We start from the raw sequence: 18,389 nt of genomic DNA, 5'->3' as shown, positions 1-18,389 counted from the left end.
ATGTGACGGTGCTTTGTGCAAACCATTATTTCAACATTTTCAGATATCCCTCCTACATTATATTTCCCTGAAGTTTGGAAAAAAACTTCTATCATTCCACTTCATAAAAAGGGAAACAAATCGGGCATAAAAAACTACCGGGGTATTGCAAAACTGGGCGCCATCGCCCAGCTTTTTGAACAGCTTATCACCGCTCAGCTACAGCACCAATGCAGCTCAAGGGTGTCCCCAACTCAGCATGGCTTTATGGAACGAAGTCAACGACTACAAATCTTCTTGAGTTTACCTCAGTCGTCAGAAGCGCTTTTAAAAATAACTATCAAACTGATGGTATTTTTACGGACTTCGGTAAGGCTTTCGATTCCTTGGACTATCAGTTGTTATTGAAAAAACTAATACTATTAGGATTCCCGATCACGTTGCCAAAGTGGATTTCAACATACCTGTCGAACCGGACTCAGAGGGTAGCTTCTAAAAGCACGTTCTCTAACTTTGTAAGCCGCCTAGGACCCCTTCTGTTTGGAATTTTGATAGATGACTTGCCTCAAGTAGTTCTATCTTCTCTTGTTATGATGTACATATGCTGACGACGTGAAACTTTGCTTGCCGTTATCGACCCCAATTCCCATGAACTTTTGCAAGCCGATCTGAGCAATCTGCATTCTTGGTGCATCCAGAATTTGCTGTTTTTAGGCAACTCGAAATGTGGTTTAAACTGGGAAACACATTGTCACCTATTATCTTACGTGGATAGACAGCGTCTTCTGAACCTGCCCCACGTCGGAACGTCGGACCTGCCATGGTGTCATGTTCCCTCACAAATTAATAACTGGTCTTGTAAATTCAAGCTACCTACTGGGTCCAATGCGGTCCTCCACCCTGTAAGGTCTACTCGGCACCTTCGACCTATTGCCCTCGATATTTGTAAGAAGAATTTCGAGGTACACGATCCATTTCGCGTTTTATGTTCGCAATATAACGAACTGTATTTTTTGATATTTTCTGAATGCTCTGTTAATTTAATTGTAGCAAACATCCTAACTCACCTGTCCTTGCCCCCTCGCACTAGAAGTGAGTCGGGTACTATGTTTATGCTGGCAGATATTTGCCAACTTTAATGTAATAAATAAAATAAACAAAAGCAATTTATTTTTTCGGTTGTTGCTTTGAGAGCTATGCTGATCAAAATTATATATACTTTATGGAGTCGGAGATGTATCCCTCACTGCTTTGCACACTTCTGACTCCATAAAAAGTCATTGTGAATCAGGATTAACGTAAGCCCTTAAGCTTCAAAGTCGGTGTATTTATTGAAACTGTAGGACTTACGGTTCTAACGCATTTGTATGCATCTTGCTTTCCTGAACGTTTTAAGCCCTCGTACAGTTGAATGAAAATTAAAAATACAATAATGACTTTTTGAGCGTATTCATTTTTACTGTTCGTAAGTATTTTCATACACAGATCGGCAATACTACTCGGAAAACAATTTATCGATCTATCTCCCCAAACACTACATCCAATGTACCAATAATGGCAACGACGTCGGCCAGCATGTGCTGCTTTCCGATTTTTTCCAAAGCTGCCAAGTGGGCGAATCCAGGAGCTTTAATTTTACAGCGGTATGGACGGCTTGATCCATCTGATACAAGGTAAACCCCAAACTCCCCTTTTGGAGCTTCTATTGCCGTGTACGTTGCCCCCGGTGGAACCTGATAGCCTTGGGTAAATAACTTGAAATGGTGAATTAGAGCCTCCATTGAAGTCTTCATTTCGGAGCGCGTCGGTGGCGCGACCTTGGCATCGTCAGTTTTGATTTCCCCAGCAGGCATTTGGTTTAGGCACTGATCAATTATTCGCAGGGACTGGCGCATTTCCTCGACGCGACAAAGATATCGGTCATAGCAGTCTCCCTTGGTGCCGATGGGAACATCAAAGTCAACCAGGTGGTAGGCATCGTACGGCTGCTGCTTACGGAGGTCCCACTTTATGCCGGAGCCACGCAACATGACCCCGCTAAACCCATAGTTCAGGGCCTCTTCTGCCGTCACAATACCAATGTCTTCGGTTCGCTGCACCCAGATTCGATTCGTGGTCAACACATCCTCCACTTCGTCTAAGCGCTCGGCAAATTTCGATGCAAACTCATATATATCGTCCATCAGGCCAAGAGGCATGTCCTACAAAAACCGTCAGTTAATAGAAACATTATAAAAACGTGGGCGAGGTAGTTACCAATGACACGCCACCAGGGCGGATATAGGCAGCATGCATTCGGGCACCAGAAACTCGCTCATAGAACTCCATCATTTTCTCGCGCTCCTCGAACAGCCAAAAGAAAGGCGTTAAGGCACCAACGTCCAGAGCGTGTGTACCAACAGCCATTATGTGGTTTAGAATCCGGGTAATCTCGGCAAACAAAGCTGCGGCACAGAAGACAAAAAGTTGTATTCAAGCTCGTGATTTTAATAAGATTTATAAATAATCCCTAAAGTTAAAAAGTTTACTACCTTTGTGAACTTAACTCGTATACTAAACTATTCGTAATTCAAAATCTCCAAACCTATGATTACACAGGTCAACAACCAAAAAGACCAATACTAAAAGATGGTGCTTCTGAAAGAATTTTATCTGTGGATTGCTATTTCGCAACTTAAAACATTCCATCACGTACCAATTCTAAGGAAACCGCGGTGAATAATCCGACTTCAATTTTGCACAAAAAAATCCACATGGGACCTTTGGATCGTTGATAAAAATGCATTTTTCTAAGTTAGCTTTTGACTCTTTATTTGATCCGTAGTAGCCTGATTTATTTAAATTCTGGTGTGTGTCTCGGCCTAACTAAAATAAGGAACTATAACAGTCTGTTACGGATAACGTCTCAGTTGGGACATTGGATGTAACTATGGTTTTGGGCATGTCCCCAAAAATCGTCGAGACAATTTTGCTCTTCGGGGTATCTATCTAAATAGACAACCACAGCAAACCTAGACAATGTTCAACGGACTCCGCAGTACCCCAAACAATGCGCTAACCGCTATGTTGCGCCATCCTAGTCTGGATTTGGCCAGCATGGAATAGCAGCGGTTCGATTAAAAGACACTGGACAATGGAAACCCCGAACATATGGTCATGCCATAATTCTCCAGCACGATAAATCAATCCCAACCAAATCGGATCTATGCAAACCAATTGAATTTGATCACACCCCGTTTAAAATCCTGCTCCCAAGTAGAGAAAACTGGGAGCACGGTCAGCCTGGGCCTGCAGAAGCAGTCAGCATGTACAAAGACTGCTGAAAGCAAGAGAGCCACGTCGGCGGAGGTATATACTCTGATCAACTCAACACCAGGAAATCTTTTGGGATTCCTGACCACCGCAGCGTCTTCCAAGCGGAAGTATATGCCGTCAGAGGAGCACTTGTGCATGTAAACAATACCAACTATCAAAGATGGATCAACATCTACAGCGATAGCCAAGCTATTAGGCTATTAGGTCGATCTATGCGACCAACACAAACTTTCAAACAATATCCGCAGTATTGTGGCATATTGAGAAACCAACTGTTCGATCATATAACAAATATTTAGCCAAGACGACAACCGTTAAAAACCTGTTATAAAAGGTCAGGTTTAGATCCGCAGTTATCTGAAGGGGAATTCAATGCATTAGAATAAAATAACTATAATGCTATTAACCATAAAACTAGGATACCATTAAAATACGCATAAGAACTCCTCACACCCATGTAACCCTTACCTAGCCATAAATTTGTAAATTTCCCCCATAAATACGGCCCTGTGTGTAGCATTAACCTGATATGGGACACCAAAACATCGCAGGCAATTGTATAGCTGACGAGCTGGCAAGTAATGGTACTGCTATCTTTCTGCTTTCGGATAACAAAAAAACTTAAAGTCTGTCATACGATTACGACACGTGGGTGGATGCGAGGCTGTGACAACAGTCAATACGATCCATGTTCTGAACAATTTTGTACCTTCATATGATTACGTGGATTCTATCTTGGTTAAACCACTTCTTATCTGATTTGCTGGAATGTTTTGGATGAATATCCGGCTGGAATGTCAATTTTAAGGGCGTACTCTTAGTGGCATATGGCAACATATCGTTAGTTAGTAAAAATGTTGGTCAATAATGAAAACAGATGTACAAGACAATGGCTAGTAGGTACACATGCCAGCAGACTGCATAGACGAGGAGGAAAAGGAAACGGTGGAACACCTGTTCTGTTCCTGTCCGGCTCTATGCAGACTAAGATTGATTCACCTAGGCAATCCCTTCATCATATATCTCTCAGAACTTGCTATTACAAGCCTAACAAGAATAATAGCGTTCATGAAAGCAACCGGATGGGAGCTATGCCACATCAGCTGCTCTTAAACATTTATTACAGCCAATGCTCCAATTGTGACGTTAACCGTAACAGATTGTTATAGTTCCCATTTTTTTTTTGAGCCGAAACAACAACGTGTACCTTAAAAACTTCTAATATATAGCTTGCTGCCAAGAACGCAAAACTGACCTTAAGGACAACGAGCCACAGCATTAGTCCGTTATGGTGAATCCCTTCCAAACTTCAGCTTCGGTGGCAAATACACTAAAGTGGGAAGTTTTTGGTCCATGTAGGATCAGGCAATTCACTCCCAACGAAATTTTTTGGCAAATTTGCTTTTTCTACGTTAAGATGATATCAATCATGACGAAGGCAAAGCGAAACTAAACATTTAAGTTTTACCACCTATTTTAAGAGTGAGTTTTGGTTCCACTTTCGAAGCGCTCTCCAGAAGTCTGACGCTGCCTACTTACTTCGAATATATTTGGCTCGGAGCGGCACCTCGATGTTGAGGAGCTTCTCCACAGCTAGCGAGTAACACTGCTCATTGCACATCATGGAGACGTAATCCAGCCGGTCGAAGTAGGGCAAAGCCTGCGTGTACGTTTTGTACTCGATGAGTTTTTCGGTTCCGCGATGGAGCAGTCCAATGTGTGGATCGGCACGCATCACAGTCTGAAAAAGCGGATGACGGGATTAAGGTCTAGCTAAAAGATCTGCGACTGTGGGCTCTAACCTCTCCATCCAACTCGAGCACCAGACGCAGGACTCCGTGAGCAGCGGGATGTTGCGGGCCGAAGTTCAGGGTCAGGTTGCGCACAGATTTCTCGACAGGTGTGACCTTGCCTGGTACAGAACGAAAATTGAAGCGTTAGGCCAAGTGGCTAACTGATTAGGTTACCAACTAACTGTTCCATGGGGGCACCTTCCAGAGCGATGTAACCTCGTCTGGGTACATCACCGGGCCGCTAAACTGCTTCATGAATTCCGGATCGGGATACCATTTTGCAGCTCCGCGGCGCGTATCATGCTTACTGAATGTCGAGAGTTGAAAACAAAAAATGAGCATTCATTCGAATTATGTAAGCAGATAGTTTTTACTTTATTGCGCTTGTTCCAGCTAGAAATTGCGGCCGCAACTTCAAGTGTGATAGCCCGGGCACCAGAGAGCGCCTCGTTATATTGGCAAACGCCATCCTGATACACAAATTGTTATTTTATGTTTTCAATTAGCGTTTCACTAAGCTGGAACAATGAACGAGACAGATTAAATCTTTAGGTCGATAGAACAAATCGATAAAAATGTCCCTGGTAAAAGGCTGTTTACATCAGCACTCTTATGCATCTTATATGGTTTTCACACTGTGCCTTATTGCGGAATGCAAACTTATAGCGTAGTTACACTCACGTGCGTTTCCTGTCGATATCGGCCCAGACGCATTGGCGCCATTTATACTTGGTTAGAATGTAACTGCTGTTATTTTTGTTTTAGCAGACCATGGAAAACCTATGTACAAAAAACTGCTTCTTGCCCAATGACGCGGCCAAGTGTAAATAGCGTCTTAATTTGCCCTCCGAACTGCAACTTTCGTGTCCACATTGGGCTATCTGCATAACACTAGTTACGAACAGCGTTTTCCCGAAACAAAAAGAATCGATAGTATCGATCTTGACTTCGATTTTTTGCAGCTCTACGATCTAGACATGTTCGTCTGTCTGTTTCTACACAAAGTATTGTTTTCGTCTATATAAGCATGCTCTATCTACATGAGGCTTTCCGAAAAGCCTTCTTTATTTACCATAGGAATGATCGAAAAATCGGCATATCTTCATTGTTTTTATAACGGATAAAAATCTAAATATAGACGTTTTATAGAAAACTTAACTTTTGCAACAGTCACAAGGGCATGTAAGCTTCGGTTTGCCAAAGTTTCCTTTCTTTTTTGTTTTATAATGCGGTGGTGTATTGCTTAAATTAAATGTACTTAAAGGGAGAGGGTTAGCCAAACAAAAATATTAATTTAATGCTACCTCAGTAATTGAGCAATTTTAATTTGGCAGCTTGTTACACATTACACCACAACTACATTAACTTACTTTACACTTACATTTCCACTACTGGGTTTGTGTCTTGACTTGAACCGGGTTTCTGGGCCATGGACTGTTTTTGCATTGAAATTTAAGGCGTGTATTATAGTATTTTGTGTCTTTAATAAGTATATTTACGTTTACTTTCGCGTGCCCAATTATTTTTAATCCAAACGCGGTCACACTACTGACAAGTTTTTTTTATAATAGCTCTAGAAATACAATATTTATAAATATATTTATTGTATGTAATCCATTATAAAAAATTACCGTTAAAATGCGTTGTTTTCGAGTATCTCTCTTCAGTCGCAAACCTGTTCGGGACCTATTCTAAACGCCAAGTGAAAAATGTAATTGTTTTAAAATATATGTACTTGGAAAATCAAGGTGCTTTTGTGTTCATATTTGCTTGTGTTTCCTGCCTACGAGTATGTCTGACCATGATAAATATCCCGTTACGCACTCCTCCAAACGGTCTTGTTTTAAGTAGCAAATAAGAATGCTTCCCCAAAGCAAGGAAACCTGTGTACACATATAGAGTTGACTCCACTGGGGACTGTGTCGTCACTGTGTATGTATACAGAAAACGTCTCTCTTTTGGTGTGTACATACATATGCATCCGTATATGTATATCTGGCTATTCTGATGTTTTAGCAGTTAAAAGGAAAAAATGATAAAAAGTAAATGTTAGCGAATTACAACATAACATTTGTCTGCCCGTCACACAGATACAGCGTCGCTGTGTGTGTATAATTTCGAAGAGGGCATTTAAATCTTTAAAAAAAGGTTTCAGAAGTAACTGTTTCAAAGTAAGACATTTCCTACCCTATACTGAATACCTATGTATATATTCTTGATCGGCATCCCCAGACGAATGCCTGTCCAAATTATTTTGTTGAAACTTTCGGGATAGCTCTTTTCTACTAGACTTAGTATAATGTACCAAAGTCGTTTTGAAAAACAAACAAACGATCAAATACATTTTTTGTCTTGACAAGCTTTCCCCTTTTAGGTTTGTGTTACAACTCAATGAAAATTTTATTATGTACCGGCTTAAAAAGTTACTTGCTATATGGATATGTACATATGTATGTGAGACTTGGAATGTGGAAAGAAGATGCTAAATTATTAATTTATTGAAATTAAATTTTGAGTTTGTAGTCCACACGTTTTACAGCGAAACTATTTAGTACGTTGCTCAATTCATTGTTAATGACTATAAAAAGGCAATCGCTTCACGAAAAATGTGGAAAAGTGAAAAAAAGAAGCGTATTTTGTCGATCGCAGAAAAAAAAGTCTAAAAATATTTTTTTCTAATCAAAAACAATTTTTTTTTTAGCTGTTCAGTATGAATAAGATTTGGAATAACTAATAAACTGCATAGAAGCCTAGACCCGTTAAGGCAGATAAATGACAGCTATTGAATATATAGTAATCCGATTTTGACAATAAAAACAAGCAACTTTATAATGTTTTATGGATTCTAAAAATTAATTAATTAAAATTAATTAAATTGAGTTTTCATTTTTCAGATTTGTACATCAAACAAATATATGTGTGTACAAATGTATGTTGATATTAAGTCAATGATAGTCATAAAGAAATAGTACCGAAGACAAATTCTTTATAGGGTCGGAAACGCGATCGTTGACTTTTTAAATTCGTTTTAACAAATACAATACCACCTTTTACTTTAAAAGTAGTATATTAAAGTATAAAGTATAAATATACTTAAATATACTCAAATATACTTAAATATACCACTAGTATTATGTTTCTTTCCAAAATGTTCTATGGACAAGTGAATAATTGTGTTGTTTTTTACAGATGGAGCAAGACACACATTGGTATGTACCGACACGAATACTGCTGTAAACCAATAATCGTATTCGTAAGGCGTAGCTATCTTGAAACAGAGCGGGTGCTTTGACAAGCGTTATTGGAGAACTAAACATCGAAAAGACAAATTGCTGGCGGAATGCAAGACACGCTTAAGGAGCTTCGTGTTAGCTTTGCCTGGACCCAGTCAAAGTCGCAGATTCAAAACAGCAGTATGCTGGGTCGTAAGAGACGCCTAACTTCTGGCCAAGAGCTTGCCGACCCGCAGCCACCTCTTTTATTAGCTCTCCCGAATTCCGATTGCAGCACGCAGTATCAGCCCAAGGAGCAACGCAGAGTGCAGCTCTACTCCGGAAGTCCATTGAACATCAAGTTGTTCGTGCCAGCGGGTATTGAGAGTGTGCCAAGTGCTCGGAGCAAGTCACTGAACACGGCGAAAAACCAACAACCAGCAATGCATCGAAAGTCCAAGAGCAAAAGCAAGCTCCCGTCCGTCTGCAGCCCTTCGCCTTGTCAGTCGTCAAGTGAAAAGGAAACTGATCCTTCCGCGAAGCATTCAGCGGCCCTGGAGGAATCGGTTGAAACTTGTGAGGGAGCTTCTGTGGGGATAGGAGTCAAGAAGTCGCTGCGCTCTCCTGATATAAAAAACACTGGAAGAATCCAGCGAAATCGCGGCAACAGGACTAGAAACCGAAACCGCTCGTTGTCTGCGTCCCCGCCGTCTGCAGCGGTGAGGTGCAAAATGATGATTCCGTTCCCAACATTTGGTGCCACATCCTTAGTTACTTTGCTCACTTTAATTTGTATGGAAACGGTCCTGCTGTCAACCATGTCCAGCTGCGCCAAAACGTTCTACATGCATTGGAATACATCGAACAGCATGTGAGTATAGCATTACGTTTAAGTACATATAGTGCCTGGTTGAACACAAAGAAAATAAAAATGCGAATCGGTACTGAATTCTAAATTAATTCCTTAATAATTGAGACCATATATCGTGGACAGTTTCAAAGGTTGTCAACTAGTCAACTTATAAGACAGGAATCAAACTTCGACAAGCCGATTTGTATACCTATATGTTTAACAACAGTTGAGTTATGATAAGTTTCCGTCGTTTTATTTATATTACTTTGTGTTGTACTATATTCAAAAGCAGTGAAGTAATTATGTTTTGTTCATTTATTGTTTTATTTTTATGATCATTTCATTGGGAGCTTTTAATATAGTCGCCGGATTTTAACGAAATGAAAACGGTAATTGTGAAACGTTTAATAATAATTACCTTAATAACTTAGAAAGTTACATTTTTATAAATTATTTTTCCGACTGTTCCAATTGGAGCTACTACGACTTATATAATACCTGCAACAGAAGACAATTTCGATAGCTTTAGAACCGAGAGACTAGTTTGCGTAGAAACGGACGGACAGACATGGTAAGATCGACTCTACAGTGATTGTGGTCAAGAATAAATATAACTCATAGGGTCGGAAATGTCTCCTTCACTGCGATGCAAACCTCTGATACCCTCTTAAAATACCCTCTGTTCTTTTAAAAGAGGTATTCATAGAAATATAAAGTAAAGAAACTTAAATTGAAATTAAAACATTTAGGAATGACACTCTACAAAGGTAAAATAAAGCAAGAAAGGAGACAAATTTTGGCAAGCCGAAGTTTATATACCCTTGCAGCAATAGCAAAAATTAAAAATTCTAAAGTTTGATTTAAAAAAACATTGATTTGCTTAAAAACATTGAAGCTGTGATGCTTTTAAATTTTTTGATCGTTCCTAAGGCAGTCAGGATTTTCCGATTTAAATAAAACTAAACGCGTAATTCTTTATTAAAGTAGTAAATGTCAAAAATAATTTTAAAAAAATTAAAAAATAGAAAACTACTTTAAAACGTATTACGCAAGTAACTGATCTTGGTGTCAGTTTTGGTAGCAAGTTATGTTTCGCCATTGTTAAAGCTAAGGGTGTTTTAGTCTTCACAAAACGTTGGGCCAAGGAGTTTGACGACCCGTAAACAACAAAAACACTGTAAGTTTCCATGGTTCGCCCCATTTTGGATTGTGTATGGAGCCCCCAACATATTGATCAACAAAACTGGAACGAATTAGTCCAAGAGCAATTTTTATTATTTGCTCTTCGACAGCTGAATTGGGACTTAAAACCATCGTCATCTATATTGACATCGTTGTTCGCTCAAGACTTCCCTATTCACTTCCCTATTCACTTGTCAATTTTTAGATCCAACTTTGCCCTCCATGAGCCCTTTCGGGTTCTTTGTTCAAATTATGAAATTAGCTTTAGAGAATTCCATTGATCGCTTCTTATCAAACATTTATGCTTTTCTCGAATCATGTTATATTTAGTCATTTAGTTCTTACGTAATTTAATATAAATTGCACTTAGTTAAGTACATAGCTTGTATGTATATGTGCTTTAGCAGTTCATTTTGAACTATTAATTAATAAATTAGTAGAGTTGCTATGATTTTCAGGGCAGCAAAATTTATTATTGCAAAAAGTGGAGTCTAATTAAGCTTGTGGTTTAAAATGGTACAAATCATAGCATTTAATTGTTTTATCTCAAATATTCTCGAAAGTGTCATTCCTTAAATTTACATTTTTTTCTTTATTTTATGTTAATTAAATAAAAGATTTTCCAGGCACAATTTGCATACAAACCACTCATTTCATTTAATTTTGCAGATGGGGCTGAAATAGTCTATGTGAGCATACGAGAAACGGTTACAATTTTGGGGTCTGAGTTGAGGACATCTGACTCTTCATTAGTAACAATCAAAAGCAAAGTCCGTTTTTAAAAAACATTTAATTAAAAGTTCAGTCGCCGTTGTTTACTTTCAATCCTGATTAACAACTAACTGAATTTCCAATTTATTTATATAGTCAAATTTACTTTTAATGGTGATCTGTCTTTCATGTCTAATTATTTTATAAAATATTTGCACTTCTTTCATCCACAGATTTCGGATTGATAACACCGACCATATAATCGATGTTAATAAGGGCAATCTTGCTTTTGAGTTCGATCAGGTGCATATAATATGCCCAGTATATGAGCCAGGGACTTTTGAAAACGAAACTGAGAAATATATAATTTACAATGTGTCTAAAGTGGAGTATGAAACATGTCGCATAACGAATGCAGATCCGCGAGTAATAGCTATATGTGATAAACCTCAGAAATTAATGTTTTTTACAATAACTTTCCGGCCATTTACACCGCAGCCAGGTGGTCTGGAGTTCCTACCTGGAAATGATTATTACTTCATTTGTGAGTTCGTTTGCATATCTGCCGTTTGAAGATCGTGTAAAAATGAGTCTTGTTTTTCTACTTTAATATAGCGACTTCATCCAAGGATGATCTGTATCGGCGAATAGGGGGTCGATGCTCTACAAACAACATGAAAGTAGTCTTCAAAGTGTGTTGTGCCGCCGAGGAAAAGAACAAAACAACACCGATAAACAAATCCATCTCAGGCGCAGACCCTGGGGGAGCCATTAGTGTTAATATAGCAGCCAACGATGACAGTCACGTCCACGGACAAGGCAACACCATCGCCATTGGAACTAATATTGGAATAAGTGGAGGTCTGATACCAGGAGGTCCACAGTCCGCAGGGGTGCCGATAAATCCGCTCCACGGCAATAGCAATGTAAACGGCATAGCAACTACTATTAATTCAAACATCGACCAGTTCAACCGGATACCGATTCAACCAAATATAATTGGCAACAATGTGGGAAACAACGCCGTTGGACCTGGAATGGTTGGCGGTGGTGGAATAATATTAACTCCTGGCCATGGTCACGGCAACATTAATATGCTGCAACCCGGGCGAGGTGGCATAAACGTGGCTTACCCCGGACATCACCACATCCAAACTGGGATCCGGATAAACAATGTGCCGACGCAACACAGCTATCCACCTCACAAGGGTAATATCAACGGCAATACCAACGGAAATGGTAAGTGAATGACAACACGTTTGAGGCACTTGTAGGACAAACCGTAATGATTTTATTTTTCACAATTCTGACCCCAGCTGCCAGTTCTTTGATAGATGTCTTTGTAGTGATCGACTTTACAAATTGCTTATCCTTTTGAGAAAGCAAAGCAGCCAAAGTTTTCTGTAAGAGATTATCGACAGTCTGCTACTGTGTGAACCTTTTCATTGGTTTAGTATGTAGACTCCTGACTCTTGAATGCCTGTTCTCAATTCCGTCGAGTGCTTCTGATTCTGCAATAGTGAGGAAACCTGTAAGATTTGTGTACCTTGCAGAGTCAAATTTCAGTCAATACTTTGCTATGCAGCAAAAGAGTCATTTCCGATCTTTTGAACTATATTTTCTTAATTAACATTACTAGGAAAGTCGATCTAGCCATGTCCCACCCTTAGAATTTAAACAATCGGGAGAAAAGTGAATACAGTCAGAAGTTTACAACGCAGTGAAGGAGACATTGCCTTCTTTCTTGTTTTTAAATTATTTTCAAAATAAATGATATCCCAAAATTTATAAATGATTTTGTATAGCTGCCATAGGATCAATCGAAAAAATTGATATACAAATTGCAAAAAAATCGCAAAAATTGTTATAGAACATATTATATCTGCAACAGTTTTCTTTTTCTTTGATTTAACATTTAATTGGCTACATTATTATTCATTACCAACATGGACATCTAGTTTGGAGCCATCTGTGTAGAAGCATATGTTATCTTCATCGACTAATATTTTAAGCAATGTTAGTAGATCTAGTAAATCTATTACGAGAAAAAACTTAGAAGAAGAGGCCATTTGAAGGACACTTTAAAATGCTTCATTTGAAGATGATACTATAAATATAATCTTCCTGTCGACATGGGCGGGTTTTTGTGTGCCGTAAACTATATGAAGCCCAAACATTGTTTCGCCTTATTACTTTTTTAACAATTTATTTTGTGTTTCAATAAAACATTTCTGGTAGCCATATGTATTCTGTGTTAAAAGAACTTCACTTAAAGACCAAGAACGAATCGAGCCAATAGTACCGTTTGTTACAAAGTACTATCTCGGCCAAATTAATATTCGGCTTTGCAGTTAGTTCGTTTTGCTGGTCACAAATGATTTCTTTCGCTTCGGGTTGTTGTAAAGAAACCATATTTCATCATCGATACACCGCTTTTAACAACAATCCTGGTCCGAGAATGCTTCCATTTCTTCATCTTTTAAACTGAAAGACAAAAAATATGTTCTGTGGCGCGACACACCCTTTCCCTTTTTTTCAACGACTGGCGTGTTACCTAATAAATCTACAATCATTGTAAAAAATTTGTTAGAGCGTACTTTAAATTAGACAATTGCTCTCTTTGTGTAGGCTATACAAATCAATATCCCTACAATCAAATTAGTGGTAGACAGAGAAAGGGTTTTAGCAAAAGACAGAAGGCATGTCTTCTTGCGATCGGAACAAGTGTAACCATATCTAAACCCGTTACTCGTAGAGTAATAAGGCATATTGTAATCGTTGAAAAGTAAGTTACAGATAGAAGTATATATATATTTTTATTTTAATAGTTATTTGCAATCATTTTTGGTTTTGACGTCTTTGCGTACTTCAAAAACGGAGTTCGTGCATGAAGAACAGCGGAGGGCACACTTACTATTAAATGCTCGCACTTAAATTGTGTGATTAATTTGCATGGGGAAACTTGTCAATGTGTGTGCGCTGACGTCGGCTTTACACTGTTCAAAGTGGTTTTACACTGTTCTTTGGCAGTTTACTTTTGGTGTTTGGGAACAAGAAGAAATCATTGGGAGCCAAGTCAGGCCAAGTCAACTCTATGTTTCGACTGCTCATGACATCGTTTTCCGATTTAAATTAAATTAAAATCGTAAATCTGAACTATCAAATTATTACTGTTTCCAAAACAATTTAAAAAAATACAAAAATAGAGAAGTAACATTTTTTAAATTTTGCTTTTTTTAATATTCCGATTGTTCTCATGGGAGCTATACGATAAATTCGTACGATTTACATCAAATTTAAACCGTAATTCTGATATACCTAAACATTACAACGAATCGAAGAAATACAAAAAAAAATTAAAAATCAGCAGTTATAATTTTTATCATTTGTTTTTTCGATTCCGATGGGAGGCTTCCGACTTATTTTCTACCTGAAACAGTAGAAAACAACTTTTGGGAAAGTTTCATGCAGATAGCTTCAAAGCTGAGAGACGAGTTTGCTTAAAATCGGACGGACGGACGGACGGACAGTCGGACAGGGCTAGATCGACCCTCCTAGTGGGATTTCGGACAACCTTCATAGAACTCCCTTGAGTTTCCATTTTTGGTCGAATTGATTTTCTTGTCTTAATGATAATAAAATAAATATAAACTTTTGAGTGGGCTTGCGCTAGAAAATCCCAATCTCTTTTTCGGTGTTGCCAATTTTCCGAAACATCAGTGGTTTCCCTCGTAAGAAATATAAAGTTAGTCCCTTTTTAAAATTGGTTAAACTAACACTGTTGGGTTATTTAAGTTTTGCCGATTTTATCGAAGGCGATGTTGTTAAAGGATATTACAGAAGATTAATATTAATACTTAAATTTTAATTTCTCAAAAGTGAAGTGTGAACTAATGGTTTTATAATATTTTATCTTTAATTTAACTGTTCAAATAATTATACAAAAAATACTTTCAGATGACCATCACCATTACAACAAACATCCCAACGAGGTTGTAAAGAACGAAGAACTAACATACAATAGTGGCGCAGCGCCTGCAGATAAGCACATTTTCGCTTTGTGGATCTGGCTCATGTCGCTTTTCTCAGTGACATCAATTGAACCTTGCTGTTTGTCTGTGTATTGGATCAACCCATCTTTGGTACTAAGCATTGTTGCAATCCTCGTGATTCACTATCTAGTTGAAAGTGCGCTGCAAAGCACGTTGCAGCCGTATAGACCTAGAATGGTAGTTCTCAGTCCAAGTATGAGCGTGGACTTGTTTGGCCCCATAGCCGCCACCATCGGATATGATCGGTGAATTTGTAGTGAACAAAGAATTTTGTGTTTTCTTGTTCAGCATTTATATTTTAAGAATACCAATATCACTCAACATCTTTTGTCACTCTTCTCCAACTATGTTAATATTAATAGTGATAAAAGGGAGTGAATGGGAAAGGTTGGAATCACATGATATGCTTACTGATATTGATTTGGAAATGTAATTGCAATTGATCGAGTCACTTTGACTCAAAATTAATATAATAGATCAGATAGAAAGGAGAAAGGTGAAATAGAATTAATAAGTAAACAAATTAAATATATCAAGTACATTAACAGTTAGCTATAGTGCTCTAGATATAACTGTTACCGCTTAAGCAGAGGAGGACAGCAGAATGCAGACAAAGGGTCAGGTATACAAAGCGCTACCAGTTTAGCTAAATGCATATACCACCATCAAGTGCCTAGCCACTAAGTCTGCTGTCCTCCCTATAATTGTGTCCTTTTGGTTTTTTGAAATCACTACTTGGCGTGTGTGCGCAAAATACATTCGCAGAAATGATAGGGCAATGTAGCGATTATCAGATCTTTGCAGCTAAGGCTCTAGCTGACTGAGTGACTGCCAGTTAAATTATCATTCCGACATTCTCTTGTATTATCTAGGCACATACTGAATGTAATGTCCAAATAATTAGTAAAAATGTACTAAAGCAAAGAGATTCGCATGCCTTCGGAATGGCTAAAGTGGATTAGAATTTGCCGTATCACTGGAAATCTAAAGTCCCAAAAATGTGTGAGAAACCACATACACATGCTTAATCTTATTGAATCCTTGTGCAAGCACCTGTACGAAGGGTATTTCGACTGAAATTAAAAACAAGCGCTTATTAAGAAAGCACGAATAAAATTAAATATAAGTCATTTAAATACAGTATGCTGCAGATTGAGGATGACTACGCATATGTAAATGTAATCGCATAAGATCAAATGAAACTTATGTATGTGTGTTTGGTATGCATTGATGTATATTTAAAATCGTGGTAGGTATTTTGAATATGGTAAAGGTGAAATTCAAAGAACTCAACTATAAGTTTTATGTTCTTTTCTTTTTTGTTTTGTTTTTATTTAATTTTTTCCTTCGAAATAATACAATTTTATTTTGTAAATGAACCAAGCAGTATAGAGAAGTGATTCTTAACATTAAATAAAATATATATGTATATACATACATCATACACATACTAACATATATACAAGAAATGTTTAGGTGAAACGTTATAAACTCTGTAAATTTAATATAACTTAACTTAAATTAAAATTAATAAAAATGGGGATGGTAAAAAGAAGGTCAAATATAAAAGAAATATATTGAGGCATCTTGTGCTACCTTCGTGTGAAAATAAAAAGGTTACAATTTGTATTCATAGTCTATATATAGTGAATAATTCAATGCATTAGAGCGTGATTACATAAGCGTGTCTATAATTTTGTCCGACAAACATGTGTTGAAACTGTAGGTATTGCAAAATTTGCCGCAGCGAGTTAACTATTTACAAATTATTATATTAATTAAAGACAGACAGCAAACAGACTGCATCCCATGTTTCATCGTTGGAATGTAATTTAAAATCTTAGTTTTGCATCGAATTAATTCAAATATAACACGTTTATTGTGCATTTAGTGTAAGCTTCTTCATGTTTTTCGTGTTTTGTATTATTTTCCATAAATCTGTGCTACTATCTACTGCAATACAGCCTTAAAAACTTGAATTCATTACATTTTTTGATTATTCGAACTTTACGCGAATTGCATTCGTATACTGCCACAGCAAACCTGAACACTAAACCGAATTTATTACGATCCAACGGTATCAACCGAAATCTCTAGATTCAGTCCCATTCTATGAGTGAACACGAACCCCTTAAAATATGCATTGCTCTACTTAGGCCTGTATCCAACCATTGCTGTTGAGGTAATAATGGCTTATAGAGCTACAAAATGTTTGATATTTTGTAACATTGCAAGCCATTTTTAGCTTGACATGAAAACATGAATGCGGACCGTACTGTTACTTAATCAAATACTTAATATCATACTTACAACCAACATTACATACTGCATACAAACATACATAGAATCATACAATAGAACCGTAACTAACTACATAATAAGACAAGAGTCAAAATAATATAAAGAATCGTTAGGATAACACATATTCATACAGCACACATTACATACATACAGTTTTATATGCGAGCAACTCTCTATTATTGACTCACGAAAATAACCTATTTTTAACTAGCATTCGGCCGCGTTGTCTGCGATAGTGAACATAGTAGAGATGTTTACGAAGTTCGAACCAATTCACCTATTTTTATTTCCGTCCTGGACAATGTTTCATTTTTCACACAAAAATCATAATCATGAAAGCATTTTGCAAACATTCTCAGATCGTTTTATTTAAAACTCTTTGTTTAAGTGCACTCTGATAAAGTTTTTTGTAAACGGTGCTGGAGCAAAAAATTGTCTGGTATATTATTGATTGTTTTATTATTTTATAGTTATTATGTGAACCTAACGGAAAGAGTCTTTGTTTGACTCTAATAAAATTTACCCAAAAGAATGTAATTATAACAAAAATTTGAATTGAATCCTATTGGATATAGGTGGACGCCGCTAAATACTGTTTACAAAAAACATTACATCTAAATTCTTGTTTGATTTCTTAGAATACATCGACGATGCACAAAATAACTGTAAACATAACGATAGGAAACTTTTAAATTGCAAAACACAAGGCCGATCGATCATTTATATGATTTGACATGATTGAACTCAGCAAATTATTACACTAGTAAGCATTTGTATTTGTATGTTACCGGAGAGAAGAGTATAATGTAGTTTTTAATAGTAGCTCAGCATATTTATATCGACTTATACTGTTTAAGGAGTAACATAAGCAAGTACGTACGACAAAAACTATGTATGAGCATAACAGATAGCCAAGCAGCAAGTAATAACGGAGATGTGAAATGCAGATGATAAAATGTATTAATAAAAATAAAAGAATTTTGAATTTACA

General features: G+C 37.4%; 2 protein-coding genes across 6 annotated transcripts; one reads left to right on the top strand and one right to left on the bottom strand.

The window, feature by feature from the left end:
* Window positions 1-1,412: 1,412 nt before the first annotated feature.
* LOC128263803 (NADH-ubiquinone oxidoreductase 49 kDa subunit) lies at window positions 1,413-5,654 on the bottom strand. Its single transcript, XM_052999045.1, has 6 exons — window positions 5,462-5,654; window positions 5,270-5,394; window positions 5,097-5,206; window positions 4,834-5,035; window positions 2,236-2,423; window positions 1,413-2,180 (listed from the first exon to the last, which is right to left on the bottom strand). Exons 1-6 carry the CDS (start codon window positions 5,554-5,556, stop codon window positions 1,491-1,493), a joined length of 1,410 nt encoding a protein of 469 aa, XP_052855005.1. The 5' UTR covers window positions 5,557-5,654; the 3' UTR covers window positions 1,413-1,490.
* Window positions 5,655-6,605: 951 nt separating this feature from the next.
* Window positions 6,606-18,387, top strand: LOC128263798 (uncharacterized). Of its 5 annotated transcripts, none has more exons than XM_052999032.1 (5): window positions 6,606-6,798; window positions 8,277-9,170; window positions 11,279-11,589; window positions 11,661-12,284; window positions 15,003-18,387. In XM_052999032.1, the coding sequence occupies exons 2-5, from the start codon at window positions 8,428-8,430 to the stop codon at window positions 15,344-15,346; spliced, it is 2,022 nt and encodes a 673-aa protein (XP_052854992.1). In that variant the 5' UTR covers window positions 6,606-6,798; window positions 8,277-8,427; the 3' UTR covers window positions 15,347-18,387. The 5 variants fall into 5 exon arrangements, with proteins under 5 accessions (XP_052854992.1, XP_052854993.1, XP_052854994.1 ...); XM_052999033.1 differs by having other exon boundaries at window positions 6,606-6,835; XM_052999034.1 differs by having other exon boundaries at window positions 6,606-6,876.
* The last annotated feature ends 2 nt before the right edge of the window (window positions 18,388-18,389 follow it).

The sequence above is a fragment of the Drosophila gunungcola genome, unplaced genomic scaffold (assembly GCF_025200985.1).
Source record: "Drosophila gunungcola strain Sukarami unplaced genomic scaffold, Dgunungcola_SK_2 000018F, whole genome shotgun sequence".
Lineage (NCBI taxonomy): Eukaryota > Metazoa > Arthropoda > Insecta > Diptera > Drosophilidae > Drosophila > Drosophila gunungcola.
This window is presented reverse-complemented; position numbering and strand designations above follow the sequence as displayed.